This window comes from Suricata suricatta, chromosome 3 (assembly GCF_006229205.1).
Source record: "Suricata suricatta isolate VVHF042 chromosome 3, meerkat_22Aug2017_6uvM2_HiC, whole genome shotgun sequence".
Classification (NCBI taxonomy): Eukaryota; Metazoa; Chordata; class Mammalia; order Carnivora; family Herpestidae; genus Suricata; species Suricata suricatta.
The window spans coordinates 171,086,881-171,100,724 of NC_043702.1; the positions used below are offsets into that span (position 1 = coordinate 171,086,881).

Genomic DNA, 13,844 nt, shown 5'->3' on the forward strand with positions numbered 1-13,844 from the left:
TCGCCGCGGCTCCTGCTGTTCCTGCTGCTGCTAATGCTGGGTAAGCCGGCCCCCGCCCTGGCCCCCGACCCCGCCAGCAGGTGCCTGCCACCTGGCGCGCAGCCTGGCCCGCCTCCCCAGCGTTTCCGGGGGCCCTCGCCCCCGCTTCTCCGTCAGGGGCTCCCTGAGCTCGGCGCCCAGCTGCCCGCCGAGCCAGTCCCACAGCTCTAGGCCCCGGACTGGGGCCCAGTGAGGACCCACCGAGATGCCACCCCCAGGCGGCGGGGCCAGCCCCACCTCTCAGTCGGCATGCTCGCACCCTGGGGTCGCTGCGCCCCAAATGCTACGTCTCCCTCCGCCTCACGCTGGGCTTCAGGCCCCGAGTGCCCGCCCTGCGTGGGCAGTGCTCGCCAGCCATCGTAATTGCCCGGTTGGCCGGAGGCCCAGGGGCCGGTTCTGCCCCTGATCTTTGAAGTTCAGTCTCCCTCCCCTAAGGGTCCCCCGCGGCTCACGCCACGCTTCATCATCTGCTGTTTGGGGCACTTCCACCTCTCACCCCCATCTCCGCTCTGGGCTGGGTCTCCCTTTGCCCCAGGTTCCCTCTCTCAGGCCGCACTTGGCTCTGTAGCCCCCCACCGCTGGTCACACCCCCTTATCCCTACCCCCCATCCCCGCCTCAGGGGAAAGCAGGCTCCACGGAGACTGATGCTGGGATCTCTAAGCACCCTGCCTCTGTGGAGGGTGGGTGATCACGGGGAGGTGTTCTGGCCGCAGCTGGGTGGATGCTTGAGGGCCCTGACAGTGCAGATTTGTTTTGGCCTGAACTGGAGGGTTCCCTTAGGATGTTGCCTGGTGAGGAGTGTGGCTTTGAGACAGGGAGGCTGCCTGTATAGGTGTTCGGGAGACAGAAGACATTGAAGTAAGAGCACAGAGTGGGGGTGGCCTTGCCTCCCGGATTCACAGCTGGGCGCAGGCTGATGTAGCCCCAGCAGCCCGTGTGCAGCCTGAGCCCCACTACAGCGCCAAGCAGAGCTTCGCCCCTGGCTGCCCAGGTCCCGCGGCCCTGGGGAAACAGACTGAGGCCTCCCCTCGGAGCCCCGGCTGGGAGGCAGGAGGAAGTTGCTGTGGGGCCCTGTTGCCTAGCAGGTGTCCCGTCGTCCCCAGTGGGAGCGGAAGAGCCCGGGGGAGAGGGGAGGGTGGTGCACAGCCTCAGAAGACTCTCCTAGATCTGCCCGCCCACCTGTGCGGGTGCTCACGTTCACTCCCAAGATGAGGAAGATGAAGGGACTTGCCCCCAGGGAACACAGCTAGTGAGTGTTGGGGCTTGGATTTGAACCCAGATCCGAAGGACCCCAAAGGAGGTGCTGCCCCTCCTCCCCTCTCTGGCTGGGGAGGGAGCTTCGTGGCAGCTGGTTTCCGCAGCGGCCTGGCCAACTTTCCCATGGGGATCTCCAAGCATCAGCAGCTGTGGAGCCAGCAAGGTGGGAGGGGGCCCTTCTGAGCAGAGTCTGCCCCGAGGCCCAAAGGTGTCAGCTCAGCTGTCTTGCCTTCACCTAGATTATGAAATGCCCTGGGGCAGGGCCCTCCTGAGTCACACACTCACTCACTGTCCCAGTGGGGGCTCTTAGCTCTCCTCCAGTGTGGAAACCAGCTTGGGAGACGAAGGGATGAGTCCGTGCAGCGGGGCACGGGGCACGGGGCTGGGACCCAGCCTCCTGAGTCCCAGCATGTGCTGTAGCTGAGTGGCCCCAAGTGTCTCCCTCCTCCCTGAACTCAGCCACAGGATGAGGGACCAAGAGCCCAGCTCTGGTGGCAAAGTGAAGGAGAGCACTTCTGAGGAGCTAAAGGGCAGAGTTTGGCCACAAACGTGTTTCCCCTCCAGCCTCTGCGGAAAGGCCCTGGGTATGGCCCTGGGAGTGACCGAAGTCTGGTGAGTGAGGGCAGTCTCCTCAGGCCTCTGCTAGGACTTCCACTTCCCTGGCTTTGTTCCTCTGCAGGGGCCTGTGGAAGCCCTCTAAGGATGGTAGGATCTTGGGCAAGACGACGTACTTCTGCCTTAACATTTCTCATGTGTGAAATGAGGCAGGGGTGGACTCAGCCCTCCTTACTGGAGTTCTGTGATCTTTAAAATATTCTTTGACGTTTACTTATTGTTTTTGAGAGACAGAGCGTGAGTGGGGGAGGGTCAGAGAGAGAGGGAGACACAGAATCTGAAGCAGGCTCCAGGCTCTGAGCTGTCAGCACAGAGCCGGATGCGAGGCTTGAACTCACGAACCAGGAGATCATCACCTGAGCCGAAGTCTGCCGCCCAAACCACTGAGCCACCCAGGTGCCCCTGAAGTTCTGTGATCTTATGCAGTGGGGCTAGGGAAGGATGGATGGAAGGAGGGAAGGATGGATGGAAGGAGAGCAGGAAGAGGCAGAGCCCTCCGAGGGCCTCAGGAGTAGGGCCTGGAGGTAGGGGTAACATGGGGAAGAAGAGAAGTAAGACAGGAAGGGGCAGCCTGAGTTTGTGCCTCCCAACAGAGAGGAAACTTTATATAAATGAATGCACACCATATGCAAATGAAGGCTTTTGTTAGAGAGTTGGGAGGGGGCTTTGTGCACCTGCTGGCCGGCCTGGAAGATTGGGGTGGGGGGGGGAGCCATCTTCTGCCCCCAGAGGCCAGGGATAGGCTAGTTCTTGCCCCATAAGCCTCAGCTGCCTCAGCAGCCCTGCAGGGTGGGGGAAGCAGTGAGCTCATGGCACAGCTGGACGGGGGGGAGGGCATTGTGTTGGTGAAAACTGGGTCTGTGCCCTGTCCTGCTGGGGCCACTGGCTCCATTGTCTGGAGTCCCCTGGTCCAGGTGACACAGCTGAGCCAACCAGCCCTTCTGAGTAAGATTTTGCCAGCTGCCCTCCAACAAAGGAGGGAGAGGCCTGGACTCCGATCCCTTTGCTGGAAGGCCCCACTGACAGGGCGCGAACGCGAGAGTGGGGAAATGGGGGAGGGAATCAAGGGCCGGCTGGAATCAGGGACAGAAGCAGATGGACTTCTTTCTGCCTGTAGGGGCCTTACTTCTGGAAAATGGGGTGTTTCTGGGTTGTAAGGCAAACTCGGGTCTGTGACCAGGTGTCTTACCATCCCCTGGTTTCCTGTCCTTTATTGGGAAGGGGTCAAGAGCGGTGCTGATCACGGACGATGTTGTGGGGACCCAGGCGTCTCCAGCATCTCCTGTCCTTCCTTACAGGAGCTGAGTGCTTCGCCCGGGAGGTGCTGGTCCCTCAGGGGCCCCTGTACCGCGTGGCTGGCACGGCCATCTCCATCCCCTGCAACGTCAGTGGCTACGAAGGCCCTGCCCAGCAGGACTTTGAGTGGTTCCTCTACAGGCCTGAGGCCCCGGAGGCCGCGTTGGGCATTGTCAGCACCAAGGATGCCCGGTTCTCCTATGCTGTCTTTGGGCCCCGCGTGGCGGCCGGCGAGGTGCAGGTGCAGCGGCTCCAGGGGGACGCCGTGGTGCTCAGGATCGCCCGCCTGCAGGCCCAGGACGCTGGCGTTTACGAGTGCTACACACCATCCACGGACACCCGCTACCTGGGCAGCTACAGCGGCAAGGTGGAGCTGAGAGGTAGCGGCCCGGGTGGCAGTGAGGGACCCATCTAACCACCCCGTGGATTTCGTAGCTGGGGAAACTGAGGCCCAAAGAGGTTATGTGACTCACACAGCATCCCAGTATGTTAGTGGCCAGTCTGCCCATCCTAGTCCTGGCTTTAATGGAGCGAGTCCCCTCCAGTCCCTGATGGGGGGAGCCTGCGAGGGTGAATAAAGGCCATTCCTGGAGATTCCAGGGTCCAGATCTGGGGGTGGAGGGGGAGGAAGTGGAGGTAGGGTAGGAGGAGTGAGGCCATGTGACATTCTTGCTCTCTTATGTTTCTTTGTCTTCTGAGAAGGAGGACAGAGCCACTTTTCTGTAGTTCAAACAGGGGTCGGCTCCAAACATATGGGTGCGTGGGTGCCGGGCTGGGCCATGAACTCCGACAAAGATTTATTGAGCTCCTGTTGAGTGCCCAGCACTGTGCCTGGCACCACTGGGTTATGGAAGAAATAACCTGGTGAAGCCCACCCGGTAGGGGAAGCAGGTGGTAGGCAGGGCACAGTGATGAGGGCCCCCAGCTCCCAGCCCTCCCCCACTCCGGCTGCTCTCTCCAGTTCTTCCAGATGCGCTACAGGTGTCTGCCACCCCCCCGGGGCCTCGAGGCCGCCAGGCACCCACTTCACCGCCCCGCCTGACAGTGCACGAGGGGCAGGAGCTGGCGCTGGGCTGCCTGGCGCGGACGAGCACGCAGAAACACACCCACCTGGCTGTGTCCTTCGGGAGGGCGGTGCCCGAGGTGCCCGTAGGGCGAGCGACGCTGCAGGAAGTGGTGGGGCTCCGGCCCGACTTGGCCGTGGAGGCCGGCGCTCCCTATGCCGAGCGGCTGGCTGCAGGCGAGGTGCGGCTGGGCAAGGAGGGGACCGAGCGCTACCGCATGGTCGTGGGGGGCGCCCAGGCCGAGGACGCGGGCACCTACCACTGCACGGCTGCCGAGTGGATTCAGGACCCCGATGGCAGCTGGGCCCAGATTGCTGAGAAGAGAGCCGTCCTGGCCCATGTGGACGTGCAGACGCTGTGTGAGTGCCACATTCCCACGGCGGGGGCTGGGGGCCATGGCGTCTCAGGGGGCACCGTGACCGAAGGGTGGCTGCCCGACTCCAGGGAGCCCGTCGTCCCCAGTGAGCTGTCCTGTTAGCATCGCTTCCCTCCTGTGATGAGTCTTCTCTGCTCCAAAGTTGGGTGTGGAGAAAGGAGAGGCCACGGCCTAGGGCTGAGAGCCAGGCCCCTGGGGGGCGCTGTGGTCCTGCCCCGTGACAGTGCTGCTGTCAAGGAGGGAGATACCCGGGAGCAGTCAGGAGCTCTGTGCCCCCTGCTGCCTCTGTGACCCTGTCCGCCTGCTGTGTTGCAGCCAGCCAGCTGGCCGTGGCTGTGGGGCCTGGGGAACGTCGGATCGGCCCCGGAGACCCCTTGGAACTGCTGTGCAACGTGTCTGGGGCTCTGCCCCCGTCAGGCCGCCACGCCGCATACTCTGTGGGCTGGGAGATGGCCCCCGCGGGGGCCCCTGGGCCCGGCCGTCTGGTCGCCCAGCTGGACACAGAGGGTGTGGGCAGCCTGGGCCCTGGCTATGAAGGCCGGCACATCGCCATGGAGAAGGTGGCATCCAGGACCTACCGGCTCCGGCTGGAGGCTGCCAGGCCAGGTGACGCAGGCACCTACCGCTGCCTGGCCAAGGCCTACGTCCGAGGATCTGGAGCTCGGCTTCGAGAAGCAGCCAGTGCCCGCTCCCGGCCACTCCCGGTACACGTGCGGGAGGAAGGTGAGGGGCGGCTGGGGCCTTGCCGGGGTCCGGGGCTTGTGGAACCTCTTCCTTCTGTTTCTGTGCGTCCCCTGCCCTCCGCACTGGCTGCCGCCACGCCTCGGTCTCCCACTTCTCTTCTTCAGGACTGTGGGAGCACCTTGAGCTTCCTGGGGTGTTGCTCGGACAGCAGTCCTAACGCCACACCCCTCTGACCCCACGTCCTCGTCCTGCAGGCGTGGTGCTGGAGGCCGCTGCGTGGCTGGCAGGAGGCACGGTGTACCGGGGGGAGACAGCGTCCCTGCTCTGCAACATCTCCGTGCGGGGCGGCCCCCCGGGGCTGCGGCTGGCCGCCAGCTGGTGGGTGGAGCGGCCCGAGGAAGGGGAGCTGAGCGCCAGCCCGGCCCGGCTGGTGGGCGGCGTGGGTCAGGACGGGGTGGCAGAGCTGGGCACCCGGCCTGGAGGAGGCCCGGTCAGCGTGGAACTGGTGGGGCCCCGCAGCCACCGACTGAGGCTGCACAGCCTGGGGCCCGAGGACGAAGGCGTGTACCACTGCGCCCCCAGTGCCTGGGTGCAGCATGCCGACCGCAGCTGGTACCAGGCGGGCAGCGCCCGCTCGGGGCCCGTCACGGTGTACCCCTACACGCACGGTGAGTGACCCCTGCCCGGGCCCTGTTCTGCCCTTCCCACGTGCCTCTCATGTTCCCGTCCCTCCTCCTGCATGAGAACCCACTTACACCCCATTCTCAAACTGGACCTGGTCTAGGGAGCGCTGCCTGTGAATGGAGGAAGGAGGCCCCCAACCCCACAGGGGAGGCCCTGGGACACAGGTGGGGCAGGGTAGCAGCACCCCAGGCTGAACCCAGCCCTTTACTCGCTCCCAGCCCTGGACACTCTGTTTGTGCCCCTGCTGGTGGGCGCTGCGGTCGCCCTCATCACCGGCGCCACCGTCCTTGGGACCATCACCTGCTGCTTCATGAAGAGGCTTCGAAAACGGTGACCCCTTGCTCCCCAGGTGAGGGAAAAGAGCCCTGCCGACCTTGCTGTCTGTCCTCTGGCCTCTCCCCTGCATGCTGGGGTGAGCGGCCCCTCCCCAGCCCCGCCTGGGTGAGGAGGGGGCATAGGGGCCCGTCCTTAGCGCACCCCGCACTCTCTCTCCAGTTCTTGCAGGTGTGGACTGTCTTCCAGACCAGCTCCAAGACCACCTATGGTTGCCTGGCGGCCCTCTCCCTCTGTCCCCCTTCCTTTAATTTATTTGGCCTCCCCGCCCCCACCCTCTGCCCCAGAGTGGGGGCCATGGCCCCCAGCCCCCCCTTCCCAGCTTCTCCCTCTGGCCTTCTGTTGTTGATCTCACGTCCAGCCCACAGGGAGGCCATTCCCTGTCCTAGAGTTAGTTTTTCTAAAATGTGAATAAACTTGTTTTATAAAAACCAGGGCTAGCTTGTCTCCCTGCCCTGGGGCCGAGGGGCGTGGCCAGGCCGGCTGTTGGTGGGGTTGGGGGGGTCGGTGGCCTATTCTGGACGACTCAGGCCTTCCTTCCGGCCGCAGACACCATCTGGCCTCTGTGCCATGCCACCCACCGCAGGAGGGGACACCTGGGTCCCATCTGCTGCCTGAGCTGTCAGTGCCTTGCCAATCCCTGGTGGGGCTCCTCCCCCCCGGAGGGGAGCACAGAGAGGGGGTGAGTGCACAGCCTCCTCCCATGTTGCAGGGTGGGGGCTCCTAGGTGGGCCCTTTTCTGAGCTCCCCACACCACTCTGCCTTCTCATTCTTGGTCCTCTGGGTCTTGGACATGCTCCTCTTTGGCCCTGGGGCCTCAGCCTTTTTCCTCCGGATCATTATTCTGTCTGACTGCCTCAGAGCAGATGCACAGGAGCACAGCCCCCTGGGTGGGGAGGACCGCAATCAGGGGAGGGCCTGGGTCCACAGAGCCCCCACATACATGTCCCCCCACAGCCTGCCTGCACCCCCCAGGTCTTGGCCCATCTCCCTTCCAGTGCCCCAGAGGTGCCCACATTCGTCTTTGCTTCAAGATTCTCTGATCTGAAAATTCTGAGTTGCACTACACGTTCAGGGGCACCTGGTTTACCTCTTTTAATGCAGTTGTTTAAACCTTTATTGAGCATTTCTGGTTTTCTAAGTGTTATTTTTACAGACCGGGAAACTGAGGCCCAGAGGCGGGGTATAGCTTGCCCAGAGTCACAGGGCAAATTAGTGACGGTGTCAGGAGTACAATCCAAGTCCCTGAACCCCCGCGCTGCACACAGTGGTACCCTGAGCAGCCCACCCCTCCCGCCCAGACTCCCCTGTTTCCCTGAATTAAACCCAACGACCCCGCCCCGCACCCCAACCTTTATTCTTGAGGGAACAGCCGATGCCAGGGCTCAGGGACCTCCTCTTTGACCCGTGGTGACCCCGGTGGCCCTGCGACATGAGGCAGACGTTTCTGAGTGGACCCACACTGGCAGCTCCCTCCAACCCCCTTCCTGGCTGCCAGGAGGCACAGGGACCCACGGGATCTTGGCTTCCCAGCCTGGAATGGAACAGACAGGGTGCTTTCCCCTGAGGGGTTCAGTCTTTTATTAAAGGACAGGCGCAGGGTGTGGCCAGGACCAAGGGGTGGAGGTCACTGCTGGACCGGTGTTGTGGGAGCACACGCTTGCCTGGACGAACTCTCCTCTCCCAGGAGGCCAGCCTCAGCCCCCCGCCCCACTTCCACCCTGCCCCAAGCTGCCCCTGCTCTCTCCTCACCATCCTGCAGGGCTGCCCCTGGCGACTCGGTGACACCAGGCGGGGGTGGAGGTGGGATGGGAACAGTGTTTGTGGGGGGGCGGCTGGCCCAGCAGGGTGGACAGCGGGCCACAGACACATGCGGTGTCTGACCTCCTCACTTCTCCCTCGAACTGTCACCCAGGTTCAACCCTGCCTCTTCAGTTAGTTCTACTGGGCATCCAGTCTTGGGCCACTGATGCCCTCCCCGCCTGAGCCCCCACCCCTGCCCAGGGACCCCCCTCCAGGACTCCCGGCGGCCTCGTCTTCCCCAAACAGCATGTCCTGCTTATCACTGGGGGTTCCACAGATGGGGGAGTTCCAGGGCCCACAGTTAAACTTGTCAGCCGGGGTTTCAGGGTCCCTTTCCCCAGTCATGATGGCTCACCCTTCCTATTCAGTCCCTCCTGCTGCGATCCTCAGTTTTTCTTCACCTATTCCTCGGCTTCCCTCAGCTTCCCCTCAGCTGCTCCTCCACTCAGGTGCTCCTCCGCTCAGCTACTCCTCAGCTCAGCTGCTCCTCTGCTAAGCTACTCCTCCGCTCTGCTGCTCCTCCGCTCATCTACTCCTCCACTAAGCTACTCCTCAGTTCAGCTACTCCTCCGCTCAGCCGCTCCTCCGCTCAGCTGCTCCTCCACTCAGCTACTCCTCAGCTCAGCTACTCCTCAGCTCAGCTATTTCTCAGCTACTCCTCAGCTTATCCACTCAGCTACTCCTCAACTCAGCTACTCCTCATCTTCCCCTCAGCTTGTCCTCCACTCAGCTACTCCTCAGGTCAGCTACTCCCCAGCTACCCTTCAGCTCCTCCTCAGCTCCCCCTCAGGCATTCCTCTTTCTCCTCAGCTCCCCCTCAGCTACTAAGTCCCCCTCAACCACCCCTCAACTACCCTTCAGCTCCTCCTCAACTCAAGTGCCTTACCTCCTGACGTGACTTCCAAGTCTGTGTAGAGCAGTGGTTCTCAAAGTGTGGCCCCCATGCCAGCAGCATCAGCATGACCTGGGAACTTGCTAGAAATGCAATTTTTTTTTATCTCTACCCCACACCTATTGAGTCAGAAACTCTGGGAGTGGGGCCCGGCTGTCGGCGTTTTCACAATCCCGCCAGGTGACTCTGATGCACACACCAGTTGGATAACTGCTGGCTTGCTCCTTTTCTGTCTTTCTCTGTGCCTTACTCAGCCCCTGGCTTTCTGGTCCCCAAACCTCCTGTCCTCTGCTCCGAGGGATGGTCAAGTTCGGTTTGAGCCACACGTCATGCAGCTCTCAGGGGCGCTGTGTTCTGATGCCAGGGACCAGGTCTCTGACCGGCCACCCCACCTGCATGGGGCCAGTGCTCTGTGCTCAAAAAGCACCCCATGAACCCTGTGAATGACCCCCAGTCACTGGGCCCCAGGACAAACTCTGCTTTCCCACGGGCCCCTGTGTCCCACTCGAGTGAACTCACTTTCTGGATCTCTCCCCCCGCCCTTCTGCTTCCTCAGAATGTCCTCTCCCTCCCCGGCCGCTGCAGTGCTATTTATGAGAGCTCGTCCCGCTGTCGGAAAATAGCCATCCCTGCTTCTCCTTCCCCGGGCCCCATCCCCCTGCATGTGGGGGCAAGGTCATGCACACCCGGCTGAGCCAGCCCTGCAGCCTTCCACCCACCTGCTCCGGTCACGGAGGCGGCGGTGGAGCGGGGCGGGCACCCTCATCTCGGCCCACCTCCATCTGTCCGTCTGTCCAGCTCTCTCTCCTTGGGGTCAGCCCGGGCCACTGTGTCCAGTGGGACAGGTGTGCCGCAGCACAGGAGGCTGGCCGAGGAGGTGAGTGGGGACTCTGCTCCCCAAGCCATGCCCTGTGGTCGGGGACGCCATCAGTCCAGAGGGAAAGGGTGCCATTTTAGAATTTGCACAAAGATGCTCTGGGTTAGCAGCGGCCCTGAGCGCACCACCTGTCTGTCCATTCATCTCTCCGCCAGCGTCTGTCTGTCTGCTACCACCTCCCCCTCCAGCCTGCATAAATCCATCCTTCTGTCCATCCATCCACCCGTGAACAGATGTGAGGGTCAAACACAGACAGGCAGGCATGCTCCCCGGTCCCCACCCTCCGTTCTCCTGAAGTCAGGCCCCGCCCCCAATCCACTGGGCTCTAGGGGGCTCTCCGGACTTAGCACATCCCGGGGGTCTCGCCTGCCTCCCTCTCCACCCCTGACGTCCAGCTCCCAGGGACCGGTGTCTGGCCCTGCCACAGGGGTCTGGAGGGAACTGGTCACACCTTGGACTCGCTCTCTGGGGGCGGCAGGCAGCCATTCTGCTCCTTGTCGGTGCCGGCCTCTCCCCCCGCCCCCTCCCCGGCCCCCTCCTCCTCCACCTTCTCATCCAGCCGGCTGGGGATGGACCAGTAAAGATGGGCATCAAGGCGGGCAGCGGCTTCGGCCAGCTCCCGGGCGCTGCACGAGGGCGTGGGCACCTCAAAGGTCTGGTGGAAGGTGGCATAGTCCACCTCATAGAAGCCGTCCTCCAGCGTGAGCACTGACGTGAAGCGGTGGCCCCACAGCACCTCGTCCACCAGGTAGGAGCTCCGAGCTTGGCATGTCATTCCTGTGGGGAGGGGGACATGGGTCGGGGCGGGGGATGGGGGATCCCAGGCTTCCCCCTCCCATCTCTCATTCCACAACCCTATTCCACACTCTTCCCTCTGCCCCTCCCCAGCCCCCCCCCCACTTTGGTCCAGCCCATCTTCTCCCCCTTCTCAGCTCCTGTTCCCGCCCAGCCCCCCTCTTCTGGATTCGCCCTCACTCGCAGACCCCCAGCCCACACTCTCTCCGCCTCTCTGTGGGAGATGCCAATCAGAGATGCTTAACCTTGAAACTGACCCCAGGGACCATCTAGTCCAACTTCCCTCTGCCTATAGGCCTTCCCACTGGAGCCTTCCCGACACTGGGCACCAAGCTTCTGTTCACTACCCAGGACGGAGAGCTCACCACCTCACAAGCATGGTGCCCCGAACATGTTGTTCTTAATAAGAGCGAAACTCTGCTTCAGGGTCTCCACCCCTTGCTACCCTTGTCCCCACGACTTTACACCCCTTCCAGTATCTGAAAACAGGAGCCTCGGGGCCCATTGTGTCTTTTCTTCAGGCTGCACATCCCCTGCTCGCTCTGCCATGCCTCATATGACCTGGCCCTCCCAATTTCACTTTCTCAGTTGCAAACCTGAATGGCCAAAGGGGCCCCTTATGGCACTTGGGGCATGGTACATGGCAGGCCGCGGGCTGAGAACGGCATGGGGGAGGGCGCACTGCCTCTCTCTCCCGGCCACGATGCTTTAGCTAACAGGGCCCAAGACTACATTACATAAGCGTTTTTGGAAGCTGTATCACACTGCTGCGACATTAAGCCTGTGGCCAACTGAAACCCCCAGTTCTTTTTTTGCCAGAGCTCTTCAATGCGGTGCTTACATAAGTGATTTTTTAAAAGCCTAAATGTAGAATTTTATATTTATTCCTTTTAAATGTCATCTTGTTGGGCTTTGGCTCATTATACTTGGCTTCTCAAAAGCGTTTTGAATCCTGACTCTCTCACCCAAAATATTACCATCCTCTCCAGCTCTGTCTCTCTCAAAAAGTCCGGCGAGCTCCCCTCCCGATTTCCTCCACGCTGCCCTCCCCGGTCCTGCTCGCCCTAGGGCTGCGTCCCGTCTTCCCTGGCGGGCTGGCACACCCAACGGGGCAAGCGACCCTTCCCCAGGGTCTCTCCTGCCTCAGAACAAGGGGGAACGGAAGATGGAACGGGGGCTGACCGGGGACTGGCGCTCGGCATTGCAAGCACTGGCCTGAGACGTCTCGGGGACACTGGTATTCTTACTCCCCTGGTGCAGGCTGGCATGGGAAGTGTCCAGTGGCAGAGGGGAAGAAGAGGCAGAAGAAACACTGGGGACAGGGGGGCTGTGAGGAAGGGAGGGCAGGGCAGGGACCTCTCTCCTTAAGGCGGGTAGCTGCTCAGGGCCTGGCAAGAGAGTGACAAGTGACTGGACAGCAAGGAAAGGGACCGGGGTGAGGAGGGGAAGGGGCAAGGGCTAGAGCAAGCGTGGGGGGGGGGCGGTGAGGAAGCCATGGGGGGCACTGGGGCGGAGGGTGGTGAAATGGACACTTGGCAGGAAACGGGTTTGAGGGCACCAGCCTGGGAAGCCAGCAGAGGCCACCACCCAGGCCATAGCCCGCAGTCTCTGGTCACCCACCACGGTTTTCCTATCCTCCTGCGGCTTCCAGATCCCAGGCCTTGAAGGACCTGCGCCCCTGTGCTGGCCTCTTCCTCCCTGCTCCCAAGCCCTTCAATGTGTAGGCCTGAGTTGAAGGTCATGGATTGATCTCACCTGGAGAGCTCCTCCTGGAAGAGGGCTAGAAATGCTAAGATCATCTAGTTCCATTGTCAGTGGCTGTTGAGAGTCTTCTAAAGGGTGGGGAGACTGAGGCAGAAGTGAGCCCAGCTGTCAACCTGTTCCTAAGCTCCGGCCTGGGCATAGACCACCAAGTTCATGCGCCTGGACCTCTCAGCGATGGAAGAAGCCTTGAAGGTTCCCCTCCACACAGTTTCCAACTCTGGACCAAACCCTGGATCCGGGGACCCCTGCCCTATCGCCTTATTCCAGCTGCAACTATGGACACCCGTCTCAGCATCTCCTGGCCCCACAATCTCCCTTCTCAAAAACGGGCACAATAAGAAGTGACCCTCCCAGGGTCAGGAGTGACACCACGACCAGAGGACCTCGGAGGGGCACAGTACCCCGGGCCATGCAGCAAGCCCAGGCGGAGTGTGAGCTCCGTGACCGTGCCCCGCCCCGCCCCCCCCCCCGTGACCCCGGCCCCTCCCCCAGTCCCTCCCCGGCCCGCACGCGTCCGCACCCGTGGCCTCCACCATGCCCTCGAGGATGACGACGATCTCAAAGTCGTCCCTCTCCAGGGCGCGGCGTGACGCCTCCCAGAAGGGGCTAGCGGCGTCGATCTCGTGGCTGATGACGAGTGGCGACACGAGGAAGAGGCGGTCGTCGCCCGTTTCGAAGCCCACGCTGAGGTCGGTCTGGTGCAGCGGGATGAACTCGCCCTCGAGCGTCTGGCGCGAGCGGATGAGCTTGGCGCGGATGGAGGCCTCAACGATGTGCGACGAGCGCAGGTCGCCCACACGGAACATGAGGCACAGGCGCCCGTCGCGCAGCGACACCACGGCGTGCGACGAGAAGACGAGCGTGGCGGCGCGCTTGTTGGGCTGCGAGATCTTGACGAACATGCAGCCCACCATGAAGGCGTTCACCATGGAGCCCAGGATGGCCTGCAGCAGCAGCAGCGCGATGCCCTCGGGGCACTGGTCGGTGATGACGCGGTGCCCGTAGCCGATGGTGGTCTCCGTCTCGATGGAGAACAGGAAGGCGGCCACGAAGCCGTTGAGGTTGTTGACGCACGGCGTCCACGCCGCGTCGCCCAGGTGCTCCAGGTCGCCGCGGCCGTAGGCCACCAGCCACCAGATGGCGCCGAAGAAGAGCCAGGTGAGCGCGTAGGCGAGCACGAAGAAGAGCAGGCTGAGGCGCCACTGCAGGTCGGCCAGCGTGGTGAACAGGTCGGTCAGGTAGCGGCCCGGCTCGCGCACGTTGCCCTGCTGCACGTTGCACCTGCCGTCCTTCTCCACGTAGCGCTGGCGGCCGCGGCGGCGCGGCGGCTCGGGGCCCGGGGAGCGGGTGGCGCTGGCCCGCGC

The 13,844-nt window shown here is 62.6% G+C and overlaps 2 protein-coding genes across 2 annotated transcripts; one reads left to right on the plus strand and one right to left on the minus strand.

Annotated features, from left to right (window-relative positions):
• The first annotated feature begins 6 nt into the window (after positions 1–6).
• On the plus strand, positions 7–6,783 carry IGSF8 (immunoglobulin superfamily member 8). Its single transcript, XM_029935831.1, has 7 exons — positions 7–40; positions 3,211–3,588; positions 4,170–4,631; positions 4,964–5,371; positions 5,587–6,000; positions 6,235–6,365; positions 6,512–6,783. The coding sequence occupies exons 1-6, from the start codon at positions 34–36 to the stop codon at positions 6,348–6,350; spliced, it is 1,785 nt and encodes a 594-aa protein (XP_029791691.1). The 5' UTR covers positions 7–33; the 3' UTR covers positions 6,351–6,365; positions 6,512–6,783.
• Positions 6,784–7,903: 1,120 nt separating this feature from the next.
• On the minus strand, positions 7,904–13,841 carry KCNJ9 (potassium voltage-gated channel subfamily J member 9; the record flags this gene model as incomplete). The annotated part of the gene is made up of 2 exons (XM_029933420.1): positions 7,904–10,698; positions 13,001–13,841. Coding segments are annotated over 2 exons (1,173 nt in total), but the record flags the coding sequence as incomplete, so codon positions are not given.
• Positions 13,842–13,844: the final 3 nt, after the last annotated feature.